Source organism: Nipponia nippon, unplaced genomic scaffold (genome assembly GCF_047370975.1).
Source record: "Nipponia nippon isolate SJK-2023a ecotype South Korea unplaced genomic scaffold, ASM4737097v1 scaffold_3, whole genome shotgun sequence".
NCBI classification, from domain to species: Eukaryota; Metazoa; Chordata; class Aves; order Pelecaniformes; family Threskiornithidae; genus Nipponia; species Nipponia nippon.
Genome location: NW_028262347.1, coordinates 38,198,764 through 38,214,371, shown reverse-complemented (window position 1 = coordinate 38,214,371; position 15,608 = coordinate 38,198,764). Strand labels below are relative to the sequence as shown.

Here is a 15,608-nt window from a genome sequence, read left to right as displayed (position 1 = left end):
TGTTAACAGAGGAAGCAACAATACTGGAAGCACTGCTATCCGAAATGGGCCTTTAGCCTAGCCTTTTTCTACATGAACTTGGAAACAAGTTCTCAATTTTACAGTCCAAGTACTTTCAACATCAACTAACAGATCTGGAATTTTTTTTCAGTAAGTTTGGGGTCAAGTACTGATTCCACCCAGTGACACACTGTGTGTTAAGGACAGTTCTAAAACATTGTCTCTTAAAGCTCCTAAACCTTAAAATGCCAGAAAGAAAACCAAACAAGTAAGTTATTACAGGAAATAAGTTATTCCAGAGCTCCATCTTTCAAGCAGCTTAAATAAAATAATCCTGCCTTTATTTTCCTCTCTGCAATTACTCAATGCTCAAAACAAATGAGCGGTTTTGCATGACCTCCATCTCCAGATTGTGCTAATTCAGGTAGAAACCACTTTGAATCAGTAGGCCAAATCTCTGTGCTTTGATATTAACACACCAAGTCATATGTCAAGCTGAGCAATTCCTGCACTACAGATCATCTTTGTGTGCTTTGGAAAAAGTTTTTATATTTCTAAATCAGTACACCATTACAGTTTGAATAGTCCTTGGCCATGCCAATTTTGAACAGCAGCACAATCAGCGACAAGCATTAAAGAATTCTAAAAATAGCTGAATCTTTCTTTAACACCAAGTCAGTTTTTCAACTGCCTCCGTTTAGAGAGCTTTTATTGATAATTTTTCCCCAATATCATTTGAATTAATTCTGTTTGTGAATAGGTGATATAAGGGTTGATGATATAACCAAACTATTTCATAATCACTTTTTTTTTTGACAAAACCCTTCTCTAAAAGAATTAAAACTATCTTATTTGTGATACACAGTTCAGACACATTCTCTATCAGCCCTGAAAATAGCAGTCTTCATTATTTTAGGTAAAAGGATGGGAAATACCAGAATTCCTCTTTAGAGTTCTTCACTGCTTCTTAAAAAAAACTTCGTGTTTCAGCTGCATCACCCTTTCTAGAAACACTCAAATCTACTCCTGCCTATTTAAATACTGGTTAGAATAGACTTGAATGTTGAAAGATGATCTTACAAGAGTCATGTCAATTCGGTCCATATTTAAGAAGAGAGACTAGTATTTTGGGAGAGCTTCTCAGATTATTCAGTTTCACTAGAGTAAAAATACTAGTTTCATTCTAGTACTTGTATTAATGATTGAAAACCTAGAAATCATAAGTTTTGTGCTTAAAAGATTAAAATATCTTAATCTGTGTAGTATCTGTAGATGTGCCAGTACTGCAAAACTGAAACTATTCTGAAACTACAAGTATCAAGTCAGTTAAGAACATCACCTTTTTTAAGCAAAGCGCCTTATAAAATAAATCCAGAACTGAAATAGTTGCCAAGACATCAGAGCTGACTTTTGAGGGAGTTTCCTCTATATTATTGCCACATTCACTCCACGAATACTGCTGCTGGCTAGAATCTACCGTACTGAAGTGCCCATTTCAAACAGAGCTTTACCTCAGACTAACGGTGATACCTCAGACTAATGCTGATACCTCCGACTAATACCTGCAAATATTAACAAAGAGACTACCTTTCCTTCTTTCTGGTCTCCTATTCCCTAAATATCACCATCAATTATAGCAAGACTTAGGGGGGGCGGACAGCCAGGGACGACCACAAAAAACCTACAGTGCTATAGTACAGACACTGCTTGTTTCAAAAGGAAGAATGTGCAACCTGCATGCATATATGAAAAAAAAGCATGAAAGTTCGTTTTTTTCCTACTAGAAGACCCTGTGAAAATAACTGTATGCAACAGATGAAGGAACAAGTAAATGAGCCCAAGCAAGAACTGATGCAGCCACACCAAGAAACAGAACAAGCTTTAGACCACCACTATCAGCAAGAAACTAATACTGCATCTTACTTCCCCAATTCCATAGACAGATGAGAAATGTGGGCAGAAAAGATTTGAGCAGTGTTTCATACTCCTAACTCGGGGGGGGGGGGGGGGGGGGAGCGGTCATCAGGAGCATCAAGAGCCAGTCACCAAACACTCCAGACAATGCTTCCAGCAGCTACATCCACCCAGGAACTGGTCTTCACCCCAGATTCCATCTCCTCTATGCCTGCATTGATCCCAATGAAGCATACTCAGACTGCTTTTAGCAGCAAAACATTACCAGCAGAAACCTTAGACTTCAGACACCTACCAGCATTTTACAATGGGTAGAGGATAGCTTCACTTGCAAGAGAATCAGAATAGCCTTCTGTAATAGCTCTTCTCTATCATTCTGTGCTCCCTCCCAAATATTTTAGCTCTCTACACTTTGTCAGGTCAAAATATAGCCACGACTTCAACAAACGAACACAAATGAAAAAAAAAAAAAAAAGATATTCAGAAGCAGGGGAAACTCCACCTTGAAAACATGGCAGCACAAGCAGCTCAATGTTAAATTAGGAAGTAGTCTGCTTTCCTCAAATTCCAAAGTTCAAGATGGAAAGCAAACTCATAAAGCATGTGTTATTAAAATACAGGTCTAAGAATCAATGGCAATCTGCAATTAAATATTAAATCTACTGTTACTCTGCCAAGGGGCCCAGTCTGGATAGAAACACTCCTGTGATCTCATACAAGCAGGAAGGATTCCTGTCTTGAAGAGTTTTGACTGAAAAATACATAGTTATAACCTCTTCTTCCAGATAGACTTCAGTTACAAAGTATTAGTAATACACTATAATAGTATGAACAGTTTACAGCATCCAAAGATAACATTCAAATGGAGAGCACTGACAGAACTCTTAAAGAGACCCTCAATCATGAGAGCAAAGACATTAACAAAGTCAAGATAAAGATCACACAGGGATTTTTCATATTTAAAACTGGGGGTGTGCTGTGCCTCTGTCCTTTTAACCATTCAGAACACATCAGTCTATCACTGCTTGTTGCACTAAGAGCAGCAGAATTGCTGAGCAATGATCTATGCAACTGAACACAGCAGTAAAACTCTGAAAATAGGTGCCCTAGTGTATCCTAGGGAGAAAAAAAAAAAAAAAGAGCTTACTCTACGCAAGACATACAGACGTAGCTGCTAGCAGGTCTCTTGCCATGACAAAGATGAGCTTTCACAGAGGAAGCAGCAGCCAGCTTACCAGAAGTACCCATATTAGCTAAACAGAAAGAAAACTGCCCACCACATACAGCAGAAGTTTGCAGAGCTCAAAACCAGGATGAGCTCAGCAGTAATTCAAGACTGGAAATTAATAAAAGTAGGCAATATTCAGTAACTTCCATTTTTACTCAGTTGGACTAAGACTCTAAAGAGTCAGCTAACCTTCCAGGCTGTCTACCATACCAGCTGCATTTGTTTGATAGCATAAAGTGGCTGATTCAAAAAAAAATTATCATCTGAAGGGAACAACTGGACTACCACACAGCCATACATCACTATTATCTTTAAATACATGCCCTGCCATTGGGTCCTATACTCAGCTGAAGAGTCCGCTTGAACTAAGACTTCCAATATTGTTATCATAATTGTTTATTAATTACATAGGTTACGCCTATTAGTTAAAGGGTTACATCATCAGCTCGTGGATTAAGCCAATGAATTTTCTAGCAGTGCTGTGCGCACTTCTCCTGAGCCAGGTGGATCTAGAGCAAAGGAAGAACCTATCTTGGCAAGAAACTCATCTGCCATACAGAAACAGCAAAAAAAGAGGATGGAAAGGAAGAACAAGTGACTCTTACCGAGATCTCAAACACTGGGGACCGTAAAACCTTACCACATCATTGGCTATTTGTAGATACATGAGAACTCTGTAGAATGTAAGTCACTACATAGTAGTACAAAGCTGGTGCTTAAACTATAGAACAAAGTTTACAAAACAAGATTTTTAACTCTCCTTTCTCAAACCATTTATCTCATGCTTAAGGAAGCATAGCTGGCCATATAGCTAGTAGTCTGATGCCAAGGTTTGTGTAAGAAGCTCAGTACATTCCCATGTCCTGAATGGCAAAGAACATCACGTGCTAATTCATTCCCTTACAGAAGGGATAGGCAGACCCTATTTGGCCTTTGGTCCTCAAATCACCAGGACAGCTCCTCCCCAGTGCTGCTACTTGTATGCAATTTCCCTCCACAGTTTGCTCTCCCTCCAGAGGAATGACTTTAATACCACACATCTTATACAGCAGAATAAAACAAGTCTGGATTTAACATGCAATTGTTTTATCCCTACTTCATGTGCACTTGTACTCAATATGCACATTTTTGTTGTTAGCTCATAAGCAGCATCTTTAGCTGAAGGTCAAGAGAAAAAACACAGTATTTAAAGTTGTACATCAAAAAATGCATTAGCCCCTTGCATTGTCAATTCCAAAGTACACAGACACATTAATGCTCAATATAAACAAGCTAAAAAAAAAAAGTCTAGAGCATTTCTACAGGGAGCACCACCTTTGATGGAAGTCAAACTTAGACACTGGTCATAATACGCTTACGATCACCACGTCAGACTGTGCATATACACCTGCCCATTCTGAATGAAGGAGCTCTCAGGACTACTTAAAAGGCTGGTATTTCTGTTTTTCGATGAGAAATGAAGAACTACTGGCTCAAAGGACACTGTACAGAGAGTACAACAGTATGGCTCTTTCAGATGTTCTCAACACTCCATTTTATTTTTTTCTGCGTTTATATAAAAATGAACATGTGTTTGCTATTATATAGAAAACAAAGTACCCAAACATGAATATATCCTTTAAATACAGCTCAGATTCCTCATTTCCCACAGTGATTTAGGAACACCTTTATCCAAAGCTGCTTTTGCATAAGCAGTACTTCACACGCTTACAGATAAGAGAAGCAAATCCCAAAAATAAGTAGGGAGACTAGTTCCTTCTCCAGAAGGAAATCTGCATCTCTAACCTCATTTTCACAGCTAGGCAAAGCCTCCCCAGGACAGCATGAAGTTCCTTTGAGACACACACACAAAAAAAAAGCACACGCCTTTTCAGCTTTTTCCTTGAAACACACTACGCCTCTCACCTCCAGAAGCTCTCTTGGATCATCAGGTGCAAACCAATACAGAAATAGACTAGGATGAACCTGACATCATCCTCTCCTTTTCAGGATCCCACCAAGGAATTCCATAAATAATTTTCTCTTATTTACAAAGTAACAGCAAACTATTTCCAAGGAATGTGCAAGAATGAGAAACAGCACAAGCAAGACTGCCGGACTGGTCCCTCCCCAATAATTCGGTTTGACTGTGGATTTCCACAGCCTGAAAGAGGCCTCTCAGGGGTTTGTCACACATGCACCACCCAGTCTGTCACTCAACAAAATGAACAAACACCCTCTTTGGTTGTCTGAAGCATGACACCTGAAAAAGAACAAACAGCCCAGTAAATTTTTAGATATAGGTCAAATGCCAGAGATGAACAGAAAATTTCATGATGAATGTTTTACTATTTCCCAGAAAATATCCTGGAAATTAAAAAAAAAAACCAAACCACCACACACGACAACCAAGAGCTGTTTCAGGCAACACTAACAAAAAAAAAACCAGCAACAAAAAAATGACATATCTACCTTTTGATACTTGAAACCCCTCATTCACAGTAAATGGTCCATTGCTCAATATCTATTGACGAGTTTCAGTTCTCGCTAGACTTCTGTTCTGTATGACCAACAACATGTACAAATTCAGATAAAAATTTGTTTGATGAAGTTGTGCTGTGAGACATGGGAATACTGGACATGAGAGGTTGTGTTGTGCAGCCTGATGATACTGAACAGACACTGGGATAAGTATTACTGAATGAGTGTGCTGTGGAATGTTTTATTGTATAACTACATAGTGAGATGATGAGTATTGAGGGGACAGATGGTTAAGGTGAGTGGCTTTAATAGGCAGTCTACTGAAAATATCCAAAAGCTAACATAAGCAGTTATGAAGTCAATGGACAGTCTGAGGCTTCTCCAATAAGCAATTCAGAGATTTAACTGACCTTCAAAGAAACACTTTTCTGTGGAGAAAAGGAAAATTAAGATTTAGATAAGGCCTTAAAATCTAGTCTGAAATAACACTACATTTATCCAACTCATCCCAGCAGTCCTCTCATGATGAAGTTTTGTTCAGTCGACTGCCTAGCAAGGACAGGCTGATGCTGCATTTACCCACGATGCCGTGAGTCCAAGTATAAAAGTTTCTTGTACTTTTTCAATAAAGAAAAAGTTAAGGGGATGTGACCTGTATATAAACCCTGTCTTAAGACTTAAATGAATAAAGGCACTATGAAGTAAGTCTTAGTATGTATATAAAACAATTATTTTCTAACAAGCCATCTTCCAATTTTTAATTAAGTAAATGGCCTTCTCTAAGACAGAAAAACTGGCCTGAGAATTGGGCTACAATCCTTCATTTATGAACAGACCTATTTTTTACTTATCTAGCACAACACCACTAGAATTCAATGGATCTTGTAGACTACTTAGGAAGTTTTAATGCCACTTAATTCTATGTTAGACCTCTCTTTTTAAACCCCTACCTCTTCTCCTCCCCACATTAAACAGCCTTTATATCAATTCAGTCTGTCACTCAGAGTTCATTTAAAGCAGCTAAAGGAATTTAAGACTCTAAAAAGGCAGCTTTATTCAAGATACCTGTGTTACAATATGACCCTCAGTAAGCAGAAAATTTGATCCTTTCCTCTGCAAAAAGAATTCATCTCTGCAAAACACCAGACATAATAGGACATCTCCTCCCACACACTAGGCCCAACAGGCACACCACGTTTGCCTGTTTCACATTTAGCATGCATCCATGCTCACTTGCTCCTTACCCTCTTGCCCTCCACAGCAGACTGTAAACACACAGCAGAACAGAGAAACAGCACTAAATAGCATTGTGGGAAGTACAGCACACTAGCAGGGAAAAGACGACAACGATAAGGATACTGGAGAAAAGGACTCACCAAACCCAAAGTACAGCAGTTTGGGGCCATACTATTTTTCCTAATTACAAACAACACCTCTCGGTGAAGATTTCTTATTCATGCCATGGTATGCTCAAGTAATCTAAATATACTTCATTCAATCTTCCATCTCCATTACCTACATTTATCTTCAACTCCTCCAGCTGGGCTGAGCAGCTTACTGCATTACTTCTACAGAATCCCTAAAGTTTCTAGGAGAGAATGCTAGCAATATCTCAAGACTAGAGATGCATGCACCCAAAGCCTTGATTTGCCTGGATCGAAAAACTGTACAAATATTGAGACAACATCAAAGCAGCATCTTATCTGAACAGCCAGCTGTACAAAGAGGCCATACTTGCATGGAGTCAAAGCATCAAGTTTGGTTTGCTATTCCCCATTTTCTAGGGACAGCACACTGACATCAACTGCAAAGCCTTCGTGTCATCAGTTTCCTTCAAGAAGTTGATGGTTTTTTTTTTAATATATTTACAACAGGACTCAACATCAGGCATCATAAACTGGAGCAAACCTTCTACACAAAAGGAACCTATGAGATCAGCTTTCAGTTGTGCAGTGGTTCTTCAACCTATCCTTCCATCCATCAGTATGCTTCTTTCCATCAGTAACACTTCCCCTTTTCCAAGTTTTTCTAAATCAGAATTCCTCAGTGAACAGAAGCTGTCATGGTTACTTTGATCAGTGGCAGAGTTACACTATGTCCTCATTTATTATAATCACAAAGGCATTGCCACCTCCTCCCACAACTCTAGACCTACCAGCAGCAACAGTAGGAGCCAAGAAAGGAAGAGTAAGGACAAAGATACTACTACTGAAGTACTTAGCAAACATGCAAGTCCCCTGAAAATCACCTTTTTCTCCTTAATATACCTTGATTTCACAATCCCTTAACCAGTCAACTTACTTCCCTCAACCTACCACAAATCACAACAGACAACTAATTTTACCAGAGAATATAAACACCCACAAGAACTTTAAAGATGTAAGGAATATATGCCTCATGATTACAATGGACTCTGTGCTTCTCCATAGCACAGGAACAGCACTTTCATCAACAAAGCTGTTGTACTTGCTTAATTTACTTACCTATGCTCTTTTGTTAAGTGACAAAACTTTCTCAAACAGCAGCTCTGGCCTGTTCATATCTTCATACTATTTCTGAAGCACAAGTCTAGAAGCATGACAGGGATCAGCTCGGTATGACTCTAGCGCTCCTGCCAGCTTAGCTGGGTAAGCAATCAAGCCAGAATTTTGTGACCTACTACTCCCAGATGAAACACAGATGTCAACAGGAATTAAATGTACATGATTTTTTAGAAACACAATTGGTCCCCAGGAATAGAAAGACTGCAGGCCTGATTCTCCTCTCATACTGGGATACTTAAAGATTATGAAGCAGTGCAAAGTGGGGCTCCTACAACGCTAAATTTAAGTCCCTGAGTATCATGGACTCTTCCTTAAAATATTTCCATTGCATATATTATCACTGTATGCATCTGTCCTAAGCAGAAAGAAATCTGCATTGTGCTTGAAGATCACTACTAGAGTTGGCAGAGGTTTTAACAGAACACACACAAGTTTGCTTTTTGCTTTCCCACTCCTTTCTAGTCTGCAATGCTTTATAAGCATGGAAAAGTTGCAAACAGATCTGCTTTCAGATCCTAGATCCGCCTTAGTTTTCTCACATCAGAAACCAAATTTTCTTTTGAGAAAACTAGCACGCACTATGGAATGGAGTGCAAACTTTCAATTAGTTTTTGATATCTAGTGAAAACAGATCCTGACAGAGCTCTTCAGCATCCCTGCTCCCCAGGCAAGTAATTTTAGTTCCGATTTCTCATGACTTACGTCACAAAAAAGCGTAGCGTACAACAGTAACATTGAAAAAATGTCATTGTAAGAATATCTAAAGTCATATCATAAGGAAAGTTTTGTGCATGTCTGCCAACAGCAGCACATTCAAGATATGAATGCCAAACAAGTTAGTTCTAAGTATTCTGAACAAAGTATCAAACACACCTATCTCCTTAAAAAACAAAAATGACGCAGCTTCAGAATGTCTGTTTCAAATACTGATGAAAAATTTTCATATTTATACTTTATACTGCAGATCTGCTGCAAAGGTAAATCGACTGTGTATTATCCTTTAGGAAGGATTTGAAGTTGTCAGCTAAGATGAACTATTTTGCACTATGTAACAATTATTTGGACTTTCCTGGGTACAAGTCTTGTCCAAATTCATTCCTCCTGTTCCTTTGTAATTATTTGTTTAAGAGTTATTTCTGATATACCATAAGGAAGACTAGAGTTCAAAAATGTCAAGAATCCTAAGGAAATTTATCTATACTGCCTGGCTTTACCTTATGAAGGCAGCCTAGGGTTTTTTTTGATCTACTGATCTTAATCCAAAACTCACCAAACCACAGAAGTGAGATCAGCTACGAGACAGATTAGTCTAAGATACACATCAGGATTTTCTTTTGTATAACCTAGAAGAGAAATACTTGCTAACTAGAGTTTAAAGCAATATACAGAAAGTGAAACAGAGCTATATGCTAATATGTCAATAGAAGAAGTGGTTATATTGCCAAATACAAGTCAGAGCATCACTTGCAAAGCACAAGCAACATTAATAGCCATACAACACAGGAACTCCCCAAATCTTTTGCTTCCTCCCTTTACTATCTTCTCTTCTATAAATATTTCTTATCCAAAATTCATTTTCCTCCATTGAAGCCAACACTGTCAAGAAGACAGACTCTGAGAAGGTGATCTTAGAAGGCAAGTAGATTTGTAACAGTTATCTGTGAAATACCACAGCACTTCAACAGCAATTTGCAGGCCTGTGAGCGTAACAGTCATCTTGTCTTTTCTACAGCAAGTCTAACTTCTCAACAACGAAATTCCCTGCATAAAATTCCATAGAAGTTTTAACACCTGAGAGATTTAGAAGTCAAGAACAAAGGAACATCAATGGAATCAAATTAAACTCTTAGAATTGTGATTTGCATAAGCTTCCACTTGCAATACACACAACTGCTAAGTTTCCCTGAATTAACATTTCAAAAACACAAGTTGTAGCAAATATAGTAAGGATTATTCTCCCAGCAGTTGTTTTGTTACAACTATCATAGAAACACCAACATTACTAGCAAGAGATGACAATTTCAAAAGCCTCTCCTAATAAGTACATAAGATATTAAACAAGACCTACCTGCAAGTTTGGGGATTACTTTTTGTTGTTTTTTTGCTACATCAGCCACTCTCCAGGCAAAGTACTGGAGCAGAAACAGTGAGAGTAACTTAAATGCAACCTATTTCAGATTACAACCCTAAACAGCACCTGTGCTAGTGCCCTCATCTTTCAGAAAGTAAACCAGACCTGAAAGCAATGTCTACCGATCTGATATTGTTATCAACTTTCCATGAAAAATAACTTTTGAACTAACTCCCAGGAGCAGTCACTTGAGACGCTCAGAGTAACATCATAAAACAAAACCAAAGAAGCTGGAAGAGAGAGACAACTCTTCAGGGTTTGAAGAACCCCAGGAAGTAGACAAAAGTCAATTCTACCATTTTCCGGACAAAATACTAGGCTGGCTTGGCAAGAAGTTGATACAATTCTACAGTATTTTGAAGGCAGGTGCAAGCAAAACATGCTTTGCAGCAAGAGCCACATGAATGAGGTTACCAGCATCAAGCCCAAACTGATCTTCTCTTTTCTCATACAACACTGTCAGAGAGAGCAAGCAGAATATGCGCTTATGCATTAGTCAGTCTTTTACATAAGCTTAAAGAGTAGTTTAATTTCAATGGTTTAAGATGCTTTAGGAAAAGCCCCATAGATATTTATCTGCATTTTAGACAGCTAAATGCATAAAAACCTTACCCTAAGTGACCACATGTAGGTTAGATACAGAAGAATTAGCCCAATTCTGATTTGTCTTCGAACATTTCATGCCGCATGTGGGGAAAAACTAAAGCACTTCATAGCTATTTTAGAGCTCTGGATAAGAAATCATTTTAATATTATGCATGATATAAGCAACAATCCTCTTAAGTTTTCTGCATACCACTTCTCATCTATATTATTTTACCTGGCCTAAATTCAATCCCAACACCTAGTTTTAAGCCTCCCCCGTTACACACACCTCCTCTGTTCTCAGATTACAGCCTGACAACTATTCTAAGTGCTGATATTGGGCGTACTTGGTGATAAATATTTTTCAATGTCACACATATAATATCACTTCATTTTGATTGAATTCCATTTTAGGTAATGAACAACTACGACAATGAACATTAAGCTCATTGTGCATCTTTCCCTGCAAAGTTAAAATAAGAAGCCACACAAATATACAAATAACTGCCTTTTTTGTTTTCTTACAGTAACTATGATAATTATGGAGATGGGTACAGTGCAACTCCACTGAATCCTAAAACCTTTTACGGTAATAGTTTGAAGTTGAAAATAACCAAGTTTTTCACAATCAAATCATTTTCAGCCAACATAATCTTACCTACAGCCAGCTAGGAGACAGAAAAAACTCAGTATCCAATCACCTAACTGAAAGGTTGTTTCTTGAGGTACGCTATTATTTTTTAATAAAAATGGATGAATCAGTTCTGCTTCTATAATGAAAACAGAGAATACACCCACACAAGCAGAAGAGCCAAAGGACTCAGATGATATTTAAGCTTAGGGAAGCATCTAAGAGATGACAGGTTTCTTTCCCTTCCCAGTAGCAACCAGTCTTTATTGGCCCGTCTTGTCTGTTCTTGCCCGTTCTACAGACCTACCATATTTTCACTGCGTATGCCCATTTGAGAAGTAAGAATTTAGTAAGCATGTGTTGAGCATATGGGCAAGGTAATTCCCAGCTCATTCCCACATTACTTAAAACAAGAGGCCCGCTCCTCTTCCTATCAAAGGAGCTAGCCACAAAACCTGCTGTTCCTTTCTTCCCATGGACCCTATTCCCCCTGTTCCCATTTGGTAAGTTGCAAAACCCAGGGGCTGTGAGGAAGGACAGATGAAGTTTCAGTGCCACTGCCAGAACAATTCTTCAGGAAATCCACTTTCAGGAGTTCCACTGAAAAGAGAACAAATAGGAACAGGTCAAGAACTGGCTTAATTGAACCATCAAGTGACACTGAGCTACCAGACCTTTGGCTGGGCAGTCTAACCTAAGAAAAAGGACAGAAGAGAACAATTTTCCCTGTGTATCAGTTCCAGCTGGGTTAACTTTTTAAGAGCAATATACGCAACGCAGTGATCCCACATGCTCTATAGGAAAGTTCACACATTCAAAACGAAGTCTTCTTCCAAGACAAAAAGTTGAGTGGATTTCTTCTCACAGTATTATTGCTATCTGCATAGCTGAGACATTCAGCTTTATCAATTAGCATGACATGCGAGCTTTAACTCAACCACTGAATTTGACAGTCAGAAAGTTTACCCCAGTAGGCTGACAGAACTTCTCCCCTATTAAAAATCATCAGATTTCACTACTAGGGAAAAAAAAAAAATGTAATACACTTTACTAGAATTACACAGCTTATCAGTACGTAAGAAAATTTATGTATGTGCCTAGCAGTTATGGCCAGAAGTTAACCACAGAATATGATTATGAGTAGTCCCAACAGTCACACTATACTCTGTCTAATTTTAGCCCACCTGTGTATGCTCACAGCCTTCCCAAAAACCAAGACTGAACAGTAGTTAAGAGCCATGTGGACAGCAACGAAACCATTGCAAATGCTGCTACTGTCCTTCCAAACACTAAATCCTTTACTCCCCCCACCAAAGAGAGTAAAACAGAATTAAGAACTATTCTGCTACCATAACGTAATGAATAATGTTCAAAAGGGGGAGGGGAAGAAGATTAAAAAAAGCCCACACTGCTATTTCTGCCCTGTAACATCTAGCAGATCCCAATCTAACAGTGGGATCACTCCTTACAAGGCACTGTATACATGCCCACACATGAGTATACAAATCCTCTACTATCTATACAAAGAAATACATGCACACGTATACACCCCACACACCTTCCTCAATCATTTCAAGAAAAACACAAGTCCCCAAGGACCTTCTAATGCTCTCCTGTCCCAAAACGAGCTTTTTTGCATAATTTTTCATTGCTCCTGATGAGAAATTAAGGCAGCAAAGGCATGATTTTTCTTTCTGATGTTAGAATCTCCACTGTCCATTTCAGAGCAGCCAAGAATTTAATTAGCATGAATCACCACCCTTAGGTGGTACATTTCCATTTTCGTATGCTTTGTGAACAGAAAATGGTAGTTTCTAAATCCATTCCAAGAAGTTACTTTCGCATATTAAAGAAGCTCCCAAGTAATTCACAATTAAAAAAAAGAGTGCTCTGAAATTCAAACTAAAGCACAACAGTATTTCAGGTACAATCATACTCTCAACTAAATTTAGAAGAAAAGTACTTACTAGAAAACGATACACAATAGGCCCAGCATTCACTGCACAAAGTTTGTTGTAGTGTGTAACATCATCTCAACCTAGCATCCTTTTCAAGCCTCAGTACGCATAAATGAAAACAACCTGCTTTATTACCAAACAATTACAGTCAAATCTTAGCCCTGCAGGAATCCCAGGTGTCTAAATGTGCATGATTACTTCTGCAAGACTAGCATAAAGCCTTACCTTGTCAATTCTCTATTAACCATAGATCTGCTACATTGAAAAAGCACACATAAAATTGCTTTGTGAAGAAAACATGCTAGAAAACAAGGTATTCACAGACTACAGTAGGGAATGGCAGGATTTGAGTTTATCCTCAAGTGCCTTGCAAGCTTATTATACCAGCTTGCAAGGTATGTACTTAAGGAACGACAATTTCTCTGTACTCCATCCTATATAGAAAGATTATACCAAGGTGGAAGCTACAACTGCTCAGTAAGGGATGCCTGGGAATGCAAAGGTGAATTAACAGTTGTATACCCAGATCGCAGAAAGAAACTGCTCTTACCCTTCACCTAATACTTACTGTTGACTCCCACATCCTCAGCTACTCCAGAACCTCTCATTCTCAGGTATGTGAATCCCAGTATCAGAAAGAACAAGCATGCAGCAGTTAAGAGGAACATGGACAGGTAATGTGCACTGAAGCCTCCAGTGGTGGATACCTCCTCTCTTTTGAACTGTTGCAGAAGCTCCTCCTCGGGCTCTGAGAGATTCTTCTTGTAGGTGTTTTTCAGGTAGGTATGATTTGAACCCGTATGATTGGAGTGGTTGAGTCTCAGGGAGGAGGTGGTTCCACCCGGGGGAAGGCTATTAGTAGCTGAATAGATCCTGGATTCAACATTATAGCTACCAGCAGCACCGCCAAGAACATGATTATTGGTCGCTTTCCTAACGCTGCCTGGAGGCTCCGTGATTTTACTGGTGTCCACGTCCGTCAGCGGCGGTGGCAGCAACACTACTGTAGGGGATTTCTTAGGTAGGCCAACGCGGTATCTGGGGCTGGGAGGACTGGAGTCCAGATTTTCACATCCTCCTCCTCCTCCCGCCGCCGCCTCCTCCTCCCGATTCCTGCCCCTGTCTAGACTCCCGGCAGCAGCCGCCGCCTCCGCCGCCGCCGCCCTGTCATTCGTTACGACTACACCAGCACCACAGCCTCCGCCAGCCCCTTCTTGGCCCGTCTCCATCACGCCAGCGCCGGCTGCAGCGCATTTGCTTGTTATGAATGGAGCAGGAGACTTGCCGAGGCTCCGTCTGGGCCGGCGAACTGCAGGCTCCTCCTTCGGTACCTGCTGCTTGGCCCTCGCCCCCGCCTCCTCCTCCTCCGAGTCGGAGTACTTGTCCCTGCCGCCGCCGTAGGAGAGGAGCCGGTTACCGTTCACCGCCCGGTTCTTCCAGCGCTGCTGCTCGCCCTCCTCCTCCTCCTCTTCGTTGTCCTCCTCCCCTCCCTCCTCCTCGCCGTCCCCGGGCTCCCTCACCCCCTGAGCCGCCGCCGGTCTCCTGGCCGCCGCCCCCCACCAGGCGCTGGGCTTCCGCCTGGCCGCCTCCTCCGGGGGGGAGCTGTTACTCACGCCGCAGGCGCCCTGGGGGGCGGCGGGCCTCAGGCCGCGGAAGAGGGGTGAAGCCCGCTCCCTCCTGCTGCCGGCGCCGGCCTGGCTCCGGGGACTGGCTTCCACATCCGACTCGTCCGAGCTGAAGCCCAGCAGCACTTTGCCGCCCCCGGCAGGGGGTGCTGCGCGGCTCCGGCCGCTCCCGCCGGCAGCCCCGGGGAGGTAGGGGTGCTCGGCGCCCACCAGCCGGGCGCCCGCGCCCGGGGCCGCTCGCCCGGGGCCGCCGCCGCCGCCTCCGCCCGGCGCCGCTCCAGCCCCCGTGTTATTGTTGTTGCTGTTCCGGGTCTTGTTGGCGCCGCCGCGGGCCCCAGCCCGCTCGTCCTCGCGCAGCTTCTTCAGCTTCTTCAGGTAGACGGGCCGGGTGCTCTCGGTGACCGGCCCCGGGGAGAAGCCGAAGCGCCTCAGCTCCGAGAAGAGCTCCTCGTCCGTCAGCTGCGCCGCCGTCGCCATTTTCCGCTCGCCCCGCCGCCGCGGCGTTTCCTACCCACGCGCCGCGCCGCGCTCCC

The 15,608-nt window shown here is 41.3% G+C and overlaps 1 protein-coding gene across 3 annotated transcripts in view; it reads right to left on the bottom strand.

The window, feature by feature from the left end:
- LEMD3 (LEM domain containing 3) overlaps nt 1–15,608 on the bottom strand; it is a 50,982-nt gene extending 35,374 nt beyond the window's left edge. For all 3 annotated transcript variants that reach the window (XR_015706216.1, XM_009463255.2, XM_087764055.1), the window contains exon 1: nt 14,019–15,608. Coding sequence is in view for 2 of the 3 variants with exons in the window: in XM_009463255.2 (XP_009461530.2) it covers nt 14,019–15,552 (1,534 nt within the window). In the remaining variant the exon portion in view is untranslated. The remainder of the gene's footprint in view (nt 1–14,018) is intronic.